General features: G+C 30.8%; 1 protein-coding gene across 1 annotated transcript in view; it reads left to right on the forward strand.

Moving 5' to 3' along the window:
* The first annotated feature begins 846 nt into the window (after window positions 1-846).
* LOC143062702 (uncharacterized) overlaps window positions 847-17076 on the forward strand; it is a 32957-nt gene continuing 16727 nt past the window's right edge. Inside the window, exon 1 of the mRNA XM_076234459.1 lies at window positions 847-1489. Within this exon, the coding sequence (XP_076090574.1) occupies window positions 997-1489 (493 nt within the window). The 5' untranslated portion in view covers window positions 847-996. The remainder of the gene's footprint in view (window positions 1490-17076) is intronic.

Below are 17076 nucleotides of genomic sequence, written 5' to 3' on the forward strand. Positions count from 1 at the left end.
TGTTTATGCGGTATTTCAATTAATTAATACATTTCCCATTATTTCGCATATTCTGTTCTTGTTGTAGCACTTAATGTTGCTATCTGAAAAATATAATCAAGTGAAAAATATTAATTAAATGAATATAATTTACATTATTTTCCATAAAATTCTACCATTACAGAAAAAAAAACTATATTTTCAAGAATAAGGTGCAATAAAAATATACAATTTTTTATTAGTATTTTTTTCTCTCGGCTGAATATTTTTTTTTATAGTTTTGTTTATTCGTCATGACAAACGCCGATAAAATCCTAAATTAACCAGATTTCTTTATCAAAAAGGTTTGTATATTTGGTTCATTTCTCTCTTCGCCACCTGAACAAAGATTAAAATAAAGAAGCCATAAACACACCATTATTCTTTTGTAATTAGGACGGTAACAGAACCCAATCATATTTCAATTCCGTCAGACAAGGCCTTAGCTTGTATCTATTTATCACTTATATAAATTTACTCAGTGCAAAGAAAGATCTCTTTGACTTAATCCATGTATTTACAGAAAAACAGATTGAAAAATATCTTTGACAGAATTTTTGAAAAATTTCTAAATAATGGGATATGTAGAGATAAGTGCCTTTGATCTTGTTATTAGACTTTTTAAACAAATTACAGTGATAGTGAACACCTTCTTTCTCACTTACCCAAATATTTACAACGCTCCGATGAATTAATTTAGAATAAGTTTCACTAAGCTATTTGTTTATATAATCAACATAATTTAAAAATATAAACAGGCGGGTTGTTCAAATCATCTATGCAACGAAAACCGAGGAACTGCTTTACGCAGCGGAGGAAATCCAGACTCAAAGCTGTGAAGAATTAGGGTCACCAGAGGTCAAAACCGTTGAAATGTGATTGGTTGAGTATTAAATGTGTCAGTTATCTGTTGAAAGGGCTACAGGGTCCCTGAGACATCTCAAACAAATTTCTGGAACTGAAATAATATTTTCGTAGATGGTGTCCTCACAACAAAACACTGTGAACGGCTCTCACACTTACAAACATTTTGGAATGAGCTCGTATTTGCCCTTACGACATACGGCGTCGACAAGAGGTGATGATCTACATGGTACAACAGAAAATTCATCATACATGGATCATTTTTTGAACATCCCCGATATTTGTCCAACAGGGGCTGATTATAGGTCCCAACGGTACTATATGGGATATAACCAGGCCGAAGCATGTCGTATGGAGGCTCTACAACGGACTCATGATCTCAGCCAAAGAATGGGTATGCACGCGGGACGTCCATCGTTTTATCCCAATATGAGTGTTTCTGGGAATTTACGTTATAGGGAAACTTGTCCGGAAAATATTCCTACAAGTAATAATATAAATAATGGAACCAGTAAAGATCCAATTAGTCCGTTGACACCAGGGACCCCATCTGGAAATGAGGACGGGGAGCCACCACCACCGTTCTATCCGTGGATGTCAATTGTAGGTTAGTAGCCTTGTTTTATTTCATTTTACAAATAAAATACACATAAAACTAATGATTGGGCAGTAAAAATGGATATATGACCCCTCATCTGGGAGATTGTTTGTCCAATATAGTTATAGAAACTTATTAATACAAATGTCAAAATGTATTATTTATTAGTGTCCGGAAAATAATAATAAAGATTTTTTAACCACACAGAACATCAATTTTATCTTGCGGCATTTTATAAATAAATTTTTCTAGTGCATACTGATTTAAGGATAAACATGTATTTATTTTTACGATATGTTTACGTCCTTAAATTTATTGCTTGCATTTGATATTGAAAAATTTCCCTATTTTATTACAAAATTTATTACTAAGTAACGCTAGGTTTCAGATATCAAATTCATTTCTGTTTGACATTTAGAACTTGTTCTATAAGCACAAGCATTTTCTTTTGCCATAACATTTTCTTTTTATTTCTTTTGCCCTTAGAAACCCTCAGATACTCGGCAATAAAAATGCAATACAGGCATTAAATCAACGAACACTGTTGGTTTTATAGTTTTGAGAAATTTGTTCTCGTTTACAAGATAAAATTGTTTCTTGCTACTTTTATCAAGAGTAAAAAATAAACAATGAAACAAATTAGTTGAATATATTCTTTAAAAATTTAATTGTTGTAAATTAAAGGTATTGAAAATGTAAATTAAAAATTACTGATTGTAGAAATTTCCCCCTAAATCATTTTGTAAATTGAGCAATGTTTCAGGGCAATAAAATATATGATCACTATGAATATTTAATAGAAATTGTACCCGCATGTAACAAAAATAGCAATTAATTGTTGAAAATGGCGAGAATGATCAACTTAAGTGTTGTATCATCATTTCAACAAATTTTAAAATTCAAATTTAATAATAAAGACATTTTAATGACAGAAATTACAAACGACGCTTCATTGTTAAACGTGTACTGCCTGTTAACCGAGAACTTCACAATGAGTAACAAAAACATATAAAAATGAGATAAATTTCAAAATTAATTTTAGTCAAAATAACCTAGTACAATTGAACAAGTTATTTTCTGTAACTTGTTAATAACATTGCAAGTGAAATAGGATACTTAATATTTCATGAAGTCTCGAACGGTTTTTTTCTCTTTTAAAAATGACAAAGAATATTTTTTGTTTTTTCTGCAGTAATTATAAAACAATAATTAAATCTGATAACGACCAAAATGATTCAGCTTTTCACTCACGAGTTGTTTCCCTTTTATTGTAATTTTTATCGGTTATAACATTTGAACATCAAACTTTTTTTTGGCGAATTGCCTGATCAAAATAAAGATAAAATCACACGAAAAGTTAAAATTAAAAACAATTAACGCCTTTATTAAATTATAATGACAAAGTTTAAAAGGTAAAATAGTTGACCCTTTCAAATTAGAACATTGAACAAAATCGTTGTTTTATAAAGCAGCAATAATTATTTGGATTTAGTAAATATAGGCTAAAAGATATTTCAGTCAGACAAAAAAGTAACAAAAAATCCCCGAAGTTTCAGAAGTTGAGTCTAGACAGATAGCTATGGATTAATTCATTTTGTGATGTAAAAGTTCAACTGCATATTTTTGAGATTAAAATGTTTAATTGCCCTTACGTTGCTCGCAGTCAAATATCTTTTATCAAAAGCGATCTTTCTGCAAATTTCATAACATAAAAAAAGAATGAAATGATCATTGAAGTTTCTTGTATAAAAAATGCTTAAATGTAAAAAATGAAACATTCAAAAAAAGGAAAAACGTACAGTTTTATCAACACTATTCAGAAAAAATAAATTTTGAATTGAATATACACATCTATATTTTTTGTATCTTGCCCGACAAGGGCCCATGATTGGTTTAATAAAATAATGTCTATATTAGTTCATAAATGCTATCTATAGGATAAGTTATAAAAAGGGTTATGCATTCCCTTCAAATTAAAGCATACAAATTGTCTCATGTTTTAAAAAATAGTTCGATGTGTACATGTATATGTAAAAAAAACAAGATTTAAAATTATCCTTACACAAAATATCAATTAGATCTTATTCACCCTTTTACAAGTCATTATGGCCATTGACAAGAAATACAAAATGTCATTCAAATAATTTTTGAACTTGAAAAAACCACAAAGAAAATATTGTTGAAAGTTTGAATAGGGTTATACAAACGTGATAATCCGTGACGTATTATGGCTGTCCAACAAAATGAGAAAATAATCAACTGTTTAATAGGTAGTGCTGTTCAAATCCCAAAGATCCACAACCAAAACTATTAAATAGTCATTATTCCTGTCAGGATTTGATGGCGGATCAAACTAATTCATAAAAATACAAACCATCATTAAACACAATTATATTAATGTCAGATCACAATACATTTATTTGTATTAGCTGCTTTGTGATACCTCAAAAGTATTTTGGGTATGTTTGATTTTTGTTCCTGAAATTGACCACTTTGCTGATATCCATTTGTTTCATTTCAATTGGAAATCATAAATATTTATTGTTAAAATCAGCCTCTCGTCAAACTTTATAAAATCAATTTGCAAATAAATGAACATTAAAGTTTTTACATTTTTTTAAAATTTAAGATATTGTACAAAATATATGGGAGCAAAGAGACAGCTTACCGTTAAAAGATTAAAAGAAGTAGAAATGAATAAATATTCTAGATTTGTGTGTGTCATTAGGTTGCTGTCACTTTGACACATACCGACAAAATCTTTTTATTCATATATTTAAAGATTGTTCATTGATACTAAGGTTGGTAAAAATATAACTCTAACGTGAAATACTTTACAAAATAAGAATTATAAATTTTTATAAATTATTACAAAATTTATTGCGACTTCTCTATACAAGAAAATAAAAATATATGTAACTGGAGATTATTTTTACCTTAAGCTTTTCTTCCTTTTTGGGAAAGAAGCTCGGTTGAATCATTTTGTAAACACAAGACTGAACCAATTTGGATCTTGACATACTGTGTGGTCACTTGTCTATTGTTGAAAACCGCATGTTGACCTTATGATGTTTTAGTTGCTTGGTTGCTGTAATTTGGCGTTTACCTCACACCTTTTAGTGTATAATAGGTAGAACCTTCAGACATGATACACAATTTAAATGCAAAAGATGGACAATTCTCCATTGTTGTCAAATCATACATAACAGCGAAAAGAAGACTAGATACATTCTTATTATAATGTATATAATTTAAGGGTTTTTAAGCATCAATAGATTATCTATCTTTTTAAGCGCGAATTTTGTCAACTTTTATTGTTTGTTTGGTTGTTGCCGAAGACTTACCAAGACTGCTTTATGAACTTGCTTTATGAACTTTTTGAAAGTAAATAATGTGAATTTCCTTGTACCGTATACCATACTAAGCGATCCTTAGAAACGAATTGTCAAAAGAAACACTGATACTAAAGTATTTGAATCGCGATCAAGTTCAAAAGCACAAACATTTTACAGGTTTGCCTAAAATGGGGATTACATGTTTAAAATTCTTCAAGACGATTCTTTTCATCAAACGTTAGATAGTCAAATCAACTATTGAGTTTTGCGTAACGATTAAAACAAATCCATGAATTTCCACAGGAAATTTAGACTAAATAATATCATACACATTCCCCATTTATTTTATATCAGATTTGAAATTATACATAGCTCCTGTAAAGGCTCTTATTTCATTTTCGTCCGATTCAATGTAAGTAAAATCATATATTTTTCAGAATAAATAAGAGTAAAATAATTTATTATTACCTCCATGGTCGCATTCTTGGATATAGAAGGAAATCGAATTGTACCCTCATTAAAAAGTTTAATCTTAAATAATATGAATTCATTCGATTTTTAAGACATATATGTAAAACTTTTCTTATTCGGTCACCATGGTTTGAAATCTTTATATTGAAAAGAGAAACAACAGTATATAAGTTCCGTCCGATGCGCTTTTCTGGATTTACAATCATCATAAACGTTCTAAGCCGAATATCAGAAAGCAAAGGATGAACAAGTACCGAAACAGTAGATAGGCTATAAGACCAAAACGGCCTTTAAAAAGGCATATCCATTAAATGTCAATTTTGCCCGATGGAGTTGAAACCTCATTTTGTAGAGAATCAAAATTTAAGAAATAGTTATAAGCGCAACTATGAAAGTTATATTGTGCCTTCTAATGCAACTTTTCACATGATTATTAATGAAATGATAGAGTATAAAGAAGGGATCATCTGATATTAAACATTTATTTCCGATTATACAATCTTTGTATGTTGTTTTTCAATCTTTCCTTGTCTTTGTGTCTGCCTTGTGCTATTTTTTAAAAATTAAACTATGTTAATATTATCAAAGTTCTTGTTAACTTAGAGTAACTTCTAGCGAATAATGTGATACAATATGCTCATCGTCAGAACGACTTGTTAACCTTTGTGTAGTTCCATGTACAGCTTAATGTGCAATAGAATTCTTGATTATTTAATCAGACTGCAAACTTGGTTTGCAGAAATATTTAGACTCCCCGGGCCTTAAAAAAATCCACTCTTAAAGATGTTTGGTTGTGCGGTATATATATGACTGATCAAGATAACTAATATTCCGAGTATTAAGAAATTCATCGCCTCTGCATTATAAGAGCATTTTTATTCAAATTTGAAATTATACAAAACCCTTATGTTATAAGGCTTTGATTTCACACCCTTCTGATTCAATGTAAGTAAAATCGTCTGCCTGTCCAGAGTAAATAAAATTGATTAATTTCACACTTTCATATAACTAGATTTGGCATTAACTCGACCTGGCATTAACTTGACCCGCAACGGTGATAAACATCGCATATCGATACGTCTATTAATCGACCAATTTCTTAGTTACCAGTAATCAACTTATCAAGCAAGCTTGCAATTCATCTGTCCTCTCTGAATAATTTCATGAAACATTTCTATATGTTATATTACCATTATTGCAATTGTTGGTTCTCTTCTCCCTCCACCAATAAGAAGTGATCTCCACGAATAAGCATAATAGTGCTGTTAGTTGTGTTTAAAAAAAAACATTTAACCAATCAATCAGTCAATTATTGCAAACACTTTGCTCAAACTGATTTCAAATTAAATAAAATATTTATCATTTTAATGCTAGTTGGTTAGTATTTCATGAACAGTGTGTGTTCATTGAACTAGTATCTGGTGGACATGAGCACAGAAATTAGATAAGGTGTATGACGACTTTCTACGTTTCAGTACTATTAACTATAAACAGTGAAACGGGTATAATCACAGAGAAACATATTGTGCTCTTTGGTGAGCTTTCTGGTATAGAACATTATTTTTGGTTTTAAATGTTTAGGAGCTTCTGTCTATACCTCTCGCTCTATGACTTCCTTCGTTGTGCTAAAAGATTTTTAAATGCAAGTGTTCTCAGTCTTTTCCACATTCAGTTCCTATGAACATTTTTTTCATCGGTACATAAATGCCAGAAAGTTTTGATTGTTTAGATCTTTCTGTTATGTCTGGACTTCCGTTTCCTTTGGTTCAGCTTTCAACCAACTTGTCTTTAAACATTTTGTGTAACTTGACTTTTAATAACCATCTGTTTCATTACCATGTTTTAATCTCAATATATATATAAACATCAACGTCTCAGCATATATAAGAGTGATAAGACCTCTAAAGTCCTTGGGATAACACAAGGCAGACACAACTGAAAAAAACAAGGAAAGATTGAAAAACAACATACAACTGTTTTCTTCTCTTTGGTCAGGTAGTTGTCTCATTGACACATTTCCCATTAAAGATTTCTATTCTCAATTTTAACAATAGAAAAAAGTACATGTAGGCAAATAACAATGAAAACCAAAGCATTGTCAATATGAAGTCGTGTCATGTGATCCGGAAGGGCTATCATAGTCTCTTAAAATTGACCATAACACTTCCTGTTTCTTCTGAACAGTTGTTTTAGCTTGGTTTTCCAGAAATTTCTTATACGTTATATGCTTAGCCATCAGATACATGAGTCATTCTTGAAATTGTAAGCAAGAAAAAGCTTTTGACTTGTATGTGTCAATTAACTGTCAAGCGTCGTGTAACTGTTTTGTGTTTCATTCATAGAGATGAAGTAATTTGACATCCGTTTTAAACGTAGTGAGAATGGCGTTTTAGGCAAATAGATAATTATATGGATTGCATCTTTTTTCTATGAAAGATATCGTAACCATAGAGATAATTTAGAAAATATGCCTAGAGGATAGTGTTCAATATTTTCCTAAAGAAAATTAGGTTTTCGAAGCTAAAAATGCAAACTGAGCTTAAGAATTGTAATTATGATTTACCGTGATGTTTTAGTAAAAAAGCTAAATTCATCCAAACAAGGTTGAGAAAGCATTTTCTTGAAAACTGATATTGTTTTAAAATGAAATGCATAATTAATAATTATAGTTTTCCTGAAATCTTACAAATCAAATCAAACATTTTATACCATAAAATATGTCTATGATTTCCTTTCGTTAGATTTATAAAAAGAAAACAAGTCGAAATCCATGTCCACGAACAAACAATACCAAATAATATATTTTATTAGGGATGTAAAATCCATCTGGGGTTGTTGAGACATTTTGGGGTCTGTTTTGGTCTTCTTATAGTCTTTATAGGTGATCATTAAGGTCTATCTATTTTTCTTACTTTTATTGCAATCCTATGCAGTTTTCAGCATACTGGCAATCGCTTTAACCAGTACATTTGTTAAAAGGGGTTAAAAAAGAAAAAAATAATGATAAGAAATGGACATGAAAGAAAACTAAAATTAGCTAAAAAGACTCGCACATAAAGTTGCTTTCAAATTGTTTGATATATTTTGCTTTGTTATGCAATATGAAATGTTAGCAATATAGTTTTTACTTTTTCGATATTTCTTAAGATGATCTGAATGTCAACGGTTGTACGTTTACTTTTTCGGAATTTTGTTAGATCTGAATGTCAGCTGTTATATGTAGGCCACCAGTCAAGATGCTTCTATGTTGGTAAAACAGTAAATCAGATCCAATATCCATAATTGCGTTTTATAAAGCAAGAAAAGCCTTCGGCGACAACAAGGAACTATACTCCTGTACACATTTTTTGTCCATAAATCTGAGAGATCAAAACTAATGCCCGCATGACAAGTCTTTTCCAATATATTTCTTCGGAATTGACACAAACGCAAGATGAATACAACGGAAAATCATAAAGATTTCGTAATATTTTTGATTTACTAGGCTAGAATGTATATTGATTGTACAAGAAATGAGAACAGGAGAAAGCTAGAAAATTGACCACAACATAATATTTATTGACAAATGATTATAAATCATGTACATATGGCGAGGAATGAATATTTAACTGATTGCTGCAACGACGGACAGAATATTGACAATTCTTTTTTTCAACGGTTAGCTTCCCACGTTTTGAAGATCGTTTGCAGATTTGTTTGTCTAATTTTAATGAAGTATTCAAACTTATTTATTTTTTAATTGTTGTTCCTGAAAGTATTACAACCCAAAACAATTTACTTCAAAGTTGCAACATATTCATGTTGAAGATTTCGTAGTTTCTTTCCTGTTAAATGTGTAAATATGTTTCTGCAAGTCTAAATTGCCTCCGGTTATGTATTTTTGAAACATTAGTTTGTGTTCAGGAGTAATAGTTTAATTATAGAATAAGTCTAAACTTGACTTTTGAGCAATATAGTTTAATCTAATGGATGCCGTAATTGTTTAAACTGAAAAACGAAGTCGGGATTCAACCGATTTTACGAGCCTGATGAGATCATTGTTATATCTAACTAAGAACTTCAAACAATTTTACTGCGGACAGGTGTGAACAAACAGGTGTGCTCTAATAGCAGTTTTATGCCTTAGTTTACGAGTAGCTTATTTCGTCAAGTATATTTTTATGTCCCATTCTCGCATATTTCTCACTAGTAACTGTAATGACCGCCATAATAATTACAATCACTTATGCATTCTTAAGATTAGAAATATGCAAGAATTGGACAACCATTATCTCTAAAATGAATATGTTTTTCGTTATTCCTATTATCATCGGAGAAGTACATCAAACTTTATTGCTCGAGTGACCATAAAAAGGACATAAAGGGACTTAATCCGGTCACAATTCCGGTATCTGTAATCCAAAAGTAAACAAGTTTGTCATTCCTCGATTTCCATACGTCATGCTTGTGTAATGTGTTGGCATAATTCGACCATTTGTCACCGTCAAAAGTCCGAGTAACCCACACGTGCAGGTGTGAAAAAGGTCGTTGCTTTCAATAAGGTCAATTTAGATAATCTTGAGGAACAAATCTTAAAAATACATTGAAGGAACGGAGGGTGAAATTTTTAAACTTTCAATCAGAACATTTATAAAACCGTTACTAGTGACTAACCTCATAGTCTCGCGATATTTTTAATGAAAATGTTTAGATTTTGAGTGTGTGGGGGAGGTAAAAGAGAAAACATTTATCTTTACACTTCGAGTGACAAGTCTTTTTATTTGTGTGTTACTGGTATATTTCATCTACAAACTTATTGCTTTAGGCATGTAGAATAAAACCAGAACATCCTGCGACACCATCATTTCGAGATGGTCAATAGCAACAAACATTAACCAGTCCATTTTCTCAAATTCCAATCGTTTACAACACTTTTGCTTTTCCAAAGAAAATTACAATTTACCATGAAGAACATGGACAGACAAAACAATGTAATGAATAAAAGATGTGAGGTTTACATCAATGTCACAGCAACCCAACGAAAAAAATAAACAAAAAACAGTGTTACATGATACAAGCAATTACAATATTACCGACTTAAGGACAGGGTAAAAAGAGATGACAAGGTTCCTTACTTAGGATACAATTAAAACAGTTACATAGTTATATGACATTCATGGACCTAAATCCATATTCAGTCATCTTTGCTTAAGGGAGTTAAAATAGCTATTGAGATATGATTTAAACTTGCATATTTATTTTGACTTCAATTTTCTATAGTATTGAAATACCCATGAGTTTAGCACAATTGAATTCAGTATATATCTTATAGAAAAGATCTTTTTGTCGAATATTCACAAGTCAGTAATAAACTCTTTATAGTACCGACTTGTATGCAAGCAGGCATGGTAAAACACGTTTTGCAATAATTATTTCTAAAACTAAAGGAATTACAAAAAATGTCCAGCGAGAGATATCTAATGCATATTCAAGACGATGTTATAATATGCACCTAAGTGCACAAAGTGTTAATCTTTAAGGCAACATTTCGATGACGACGAACACGTTTTGTTCTAAATTTTTGGCATGAGAATTTAGATCATCAATGTTAACAAAAATATGTATTGGATATACGTGACTGTCTAAAAAATACTGAAAATGGAAGGAGTTCAGCCTTTTTTGACCTGAATATCCCTGAAACTGAAATGCCATTCAGAAGGCAACCATTAAACGAATTTAGGATCTATGCTGTATTAATTACTAGTATGTCCTTCGACGAAAAAGAAGAAACGAAGGAGAAAAGAGCGAACTGAAAAGTCGGTCACTCAGAATTCAAACGAGTCTAAAGAAAGTAGAGTACACATAAGTAGGAGTTTATTGGTATGTGAAATGTTATAATAGAAATCTGGTCTATATTAACAGTTCGTGATTTTATGGCTCGTAACAATAAGGATCTTTTCCGAAGTTTTTTTATCCATTGATGAACGATTAAACAACTAAATGCATGGCCCTTGAAACCTTCTTTGATGCTCAAGAAGTATATTCATAACCAAGTAAAAATTAAGAAATTCAATTTCCCCATAATACCAAAGTACAAGTATCAACGAAGAAGCTAAGAATTATGAATTTCAGTTGAACTTTTTCTTGATGATTATTCAAAACTTGATAAATATAATAGTTTTCTTCAGGGAATGTTGTAGGAAGTTATAGATCTAAAATTAATTTTCGATCTTAATGATGGCACATTATATTGTGAAAATTGCAAAATAGATGTAATCATGTGCATCAAGGCATAAAACAATGCACTCCAATAACTACTTTGATATTTTCTACCATCACACAACGTTTAATCATCTGTAAGATATTAGAAAGACCTTCAATGTCACAATTTTGTTCAAGAAAGTAATACCGGAACATTACTCTTGAGGTGCAAGATACGAAAAGCCTAGTACATAAATATATCGGAACAGTACTCTTCAGGTGAAAGATACGAAAAGCCTACATACAAAAATGTAGAAGAAAAATAGTTCTTGTGCAAATTTTAATCATGATTTAAAAAGATCGTGTTCATCAAGACTCCTTATACTATGTTAACTTCATAAATGAATGTGGCTTAAGGTATTCAAACAAATTTAAAATACCTTGTGGTAAATTTGAGAGAAAATAGTTCATATTTATCATATATAGGCCCTAAATTTTAATGTGATATCTTTAAAATCTGATTACGGGTGTTAACAGTTTTAACATTGAAAGTTAAGAGAAACCTTGAACTCCAAACACGCCTGACTTTGTTTAAATAATACAGAAAATAATTGTATATTGTAGATAGTTTTTATCTTACACCTTATTTGAACCAATTGACCGTGTAGGCACATAATTAAAGACCTTAAAGTCACTTTACTTTTTATTCATATTGTCCCTCGCTTTAAATTTAATGTTTAAGTAGAAGAAATAAACAGATATTGGGGAAATCCGGCATTAAGATATATTTGAAATCATAGGATATCTAAACCGAGGTTCAGTCTTTACCGGTCTTCATTGTCTTCGCCAAAGACGGTACAAATTCGTGCCACGAAACAAGCTGAATAAATGACCTCGTAGGGTATAGAAGATCTTTTACATTGATACTATATTTATAGGCTGTTGGTAACTTTATAGTATCATTACTTATTATTCTGCATATATTTATTAATTGTTTATATGTTCATATTACATTCTTTTTGCATTACTGCATTTAAACAAATCAAGAAATTTATTTCAGTTTATTTGCCTTTGTCTAATCTGGACTTTTTTACTTCGTAGTTTTCGTTGTCTAGTGGCATTTGTTGATGAATATTGAAATCTCTCGGAGCTTATTACTATATACTAGAGCCTGTTTTAGAAAAGCTCTCGGTCAGCAAATCTTTGAAGACCATGATAAGATCTTCTATGGATCATATTTATAATTTTCTCAATGTTTCATTGACATCTACTTTACATATTCTATCAAGCTGTTTAATTCATTCACACACATGACAAATGAGATATTCCAATTGTAAACAAATAATGGACATTATTTTGGCATAAATACACACAAAATTTGTTCATAATGAGATTAACTATTTTTTTTCATTTTTCTATTGAACATTGAACATTACATACTCCCTCACATTTGCACACATTAATATTATTGGCAAGACATACATTACACAAACCTTTTACTACAAGGTTAATTTTAATATGACATTAATACATGCATAGTCATACCATACATTTGTTTTTAACCGCATATATGGTAAAATATGATTCAACTATAAATATTACTTTTGTTATAAAACATTTCTACAGCAAATACCACAAATGTCAAACATATTTTTCTAAGAGATTCGACCTTACGTAAAACAGGGTTATCTACCTTTTCGTGGCAAATTGTGTGGACTCGAGGTCAACTAAAATTTTGTAAAAAAAACTAAATAATGAGCACACGAATGCGGCATCACTGAACAGTGGATTATATAATTAAAACGGCTATAATTTATTCTTATAATTGACATATGAAAAATATTGTCATTTTAAAGTTGTCTTTCGTGTTGGAGTTTGTGTTTTGTTTTGTCATGCACAGGTCATTTGGTCATGATTCTCATTTGAACATTTACATTCTGTTTGAATAGGTTTTTACTTCTCTGTAAAGACCACATTGTTCTCTACAGTTTCTTAAATCCTCATCTGTTCGTCTGTATTGGATATATAGTTTTCTACTGATTGACAATCATACCACATCTTCTAGTTGTTGTATTAATCGGGCTCTGTTCATGGCAATTCAAAAACTATCGTGAGTGATATATATATATATATATATATATATATATATATATATAGTCATTCGCTGTAGACTACATATCAATTTAAAGACGCGATAATCTTAAATTGTTGGTTTGCTGTCCTATTTACATTCACCCGACTTATATTTTCTTCAGTTTATTTTAAACATTACCTTATCTGTTATCAAAAACTCAGTATAGAGTTTCATAATTGTGAAACGTGTAACACAGTAAGCTTGATGATTTGTGTATTTATGATATGTGTGATTAAAATTAACACAATCAGGTACACGAAATATGAACCCATTTTAAAAAGTAGGTGTCACGTGATCTACATCGAGTCTCTACTGTATTTAAAATTTTAATTTTCGACTTACGCAAATATATATAATGTTCATTTACCAAGAACACGAACAAAGTATTTAATGGATTAAGAAAACGTTTGAAATATCTTCATACGAACTATTTTTTTTTCAAAATGTAGGTCTGTGTTTGATATTTAAAGCTTAAAAGAGTCACTATATCACTTCCAAATGATATGCAAATATATGTCTAAGACAAGGCTATAAATTTCTTTGAATAAGTAAAATTAGGTAACATCAAAGTGTACAGGTAAATTAATCAGTCTATAAAACACAGGTGTTTAGCAGCTTGATGTAGGTTCACAAATGACACAAGCGTTGAGAATTTTGGGAGGTCAAAGTTTGCGGTACAGCCATGCAGTAATTTATGTCGTCGTTTAAATTTTCGAAACTCTTCTAGCCTCTACCATAACCAAAGACTGCATGTTTAAGATATTCGGTTCTTCATATATATTTATTTACTGTTCCTAGCCATAAATAAGGATAATATCAATCCGTATAATCGCATTTGGCCTACATTATACGTCTAACGTTATTTGCTAAATTATGACTAAATATATATAAGTTTATATGTTTATTAAAGGAAATCGACTACAAATTGAATTAGCAATTGAGAACACATTCCTCATATACCAATATACAGCTATCTGTTTGCGACGATATGAAAATAATGAAAAATGAAAACAAAATAATACGTATAACCTTATTTGTTTCATAGATAAACCAACATACATAGAAACCACGAATTACCAAGGTTATTCCAGGACAATATATATAGTTATCAATACATCTTCATCAGATAACATAACTAGACCTTTTGATGTGTATTAAATTATGACAAATTGACCCATTATCAAATAAAAGGCGGTGAACACCTGAAGTGGCCTTCAGACAAAACATAAATAGAGTTGGTCATTGAGTACATGTCCAGTGGCACATGGCCTGTTCCGGTCTTCTGCTTATTTGGGACGTTTTTCCAAATATTACATTCCTTTTTATATATAACTTCAACTTAATGGCAATGTTTCAAATCAATTCTGCATTTTAAACTGGAAATAAGAAAATGAAAAATTATTTCTTCACACATATGAGTGGAAAATGCTATTTTAGACCGTTATACGGAACTCTTTATACTTATTCTTATTACATCTTCCACAAGACCGCAGGTGGGATCAACGAAATAAATACTTACAGGAAATAATGATTGATTAATTGATTTATTTATTGATCGATCGATTAATGAAGGTTTTTTTAACACCCAACATAGAATATGCATCCATGTTCAAGACGAAATCTTTGATATTAAGATGACAATATCTCATGCAGAATTATCGGTCCTTCCTTTCTGGACCGATAACTCTGCATAGGAGATTGTTTAAAATGGATAAATCTGTTTCTTATTGCATACAAATACACAAGCTTGCCATTCGTTCTCAGGCTGTCATTTGTATTTACACTATTTGCCAACTTGTATTTTCCGCCTTAATATGACGCATATTGTATTGCTCTAAATTTAGCAGTCTCTGTTTTGTCTTGCCGGTCAAGCATGCATGAACTATTTGGCACTGGTTTTATGTGTAATTTTGTTTGGACTGTTGTTGTCTTTTTAATTGATTTTCCTTTTTGGTTGCCACGTTGGTACTTTTCATTTTAGCAATTTATAAATTTTACAACAATCAAATTACGGAATACGCACCAAAAACAACAGACACGAAGTTTTATTACGAGTTACAAACATTTTGATTCTTTATTCATTAGTTATTTTGAAACTACTTTATGCCTTCAAAATAAATTCAACAACTCTAGGAACAAGTGCATATATAACTCGCTTATTTTAAATTTTATAATTCCGCATCACGCAAAAAAGTCTTAAAAATGGATGCGTCTCGACGTATTTCAAAATCAACTACATGTCTACCTAAAAACAAATAAAACTTATCAATATCAGTTTCATCCACTATATTACAATATTAATGGAAATATAGGTTTTTGCATTTCATTGATATGCATGCATGTTTTATCTGAATTGATGCGAATTATTAAGAAAACTAGAGGCTCAATCCTGGATCGCTCACATAATAATTTTGTAATATTTTGATGTTCTAACTACCAGTACTGTTTACAGCCGATTGCATTGAGTGTGTCGTCAAAGGTAATATCTTTGGTTAGCTAGCTTGCTAACTGAAATGTGAAGTCATTATTAGGTTAGGTAAACTACCCTCCTTTAAGAGTAGACTAATCCTATTCCCACTAGATCTTTCGGTTAGGTGAGCTTAAATGATATCCATTTTAAGGCATGTTAAAATGCATGCCAAGTTTTCAAAGTATCATTCACAAATATTGTTTGAGAAACTGCCAGAAGAAAATAAATGAACGAGTATATGTAAAGCTCAGACACAAATGCTAATCATAATATCAATGTCTGTGCTTGATTGTAAATCGTCTGAATATGTTGATTGAAATACCTGGCTGTTATATTTCTCAACGAAAAATACCACGATATTCGCAAGTTTTTTGGCGTCAGTCATCCGTCGTAGAAGACAGCTCATACTCATTGAGTGGAATCAAACGCATGTGATCGAGGGGTGACATGGGGTGATCATTTCCCAATTCCCACTTATTTTGTATCCCCCACTTCCAATTTGTTCTCTTCTTTTTCCCGTATCTTGCTATTCCCTTAACCCTTTTCCCCACATCCTCTCTTTTTTTATTATCATATCAAACATTCCCACATGTTTTAATCGCCCATGTCCAAAATCACATCAAGCATGTCACTCCCTCCTAAACAATTTGTGTAACGACTACGAAATATGAGAAATTTAAGAAGTAACAATAAGGAACTTGGGAGCAGATTAGAATATGTAACAGTACACCATCAGTCTTTTTTTGCAGAAAAAATGTTTTGCTATATTTAAAAGTTTAAGCAACACTTATTAAATCTCAATTTTTAAATTTCTGTGAATGACGTAAAACATCGTGTGTTCGATTCCAACCAGTAAACAAAACTAACGCCTCTGATACTAATTGGCAGCTCATTCATCAACATAGCGACACTGTTTTACCAACAATGTGGTCAATATATTATTGCAGTAAACTATTTGTTTCTAAATAAAGCAAATTTCCTTAAAATCAATGAAACCAAGTGTCAA

Source organism: Mytilus galloprovincialis, chromosome 2 (genome assembly GCF_965363235.1).
Source record: "Mytilus galloprovincialis chromosome 2, xbMytGall1.hap1.1, whole genome shotgun sequence".
Lineage (NCBI taxonomy): Eukaryota > Metazoa > Mollusca > Bivalvia > Mytilida > Mytilidae > Mytilus > Mytilus galloprovincialis.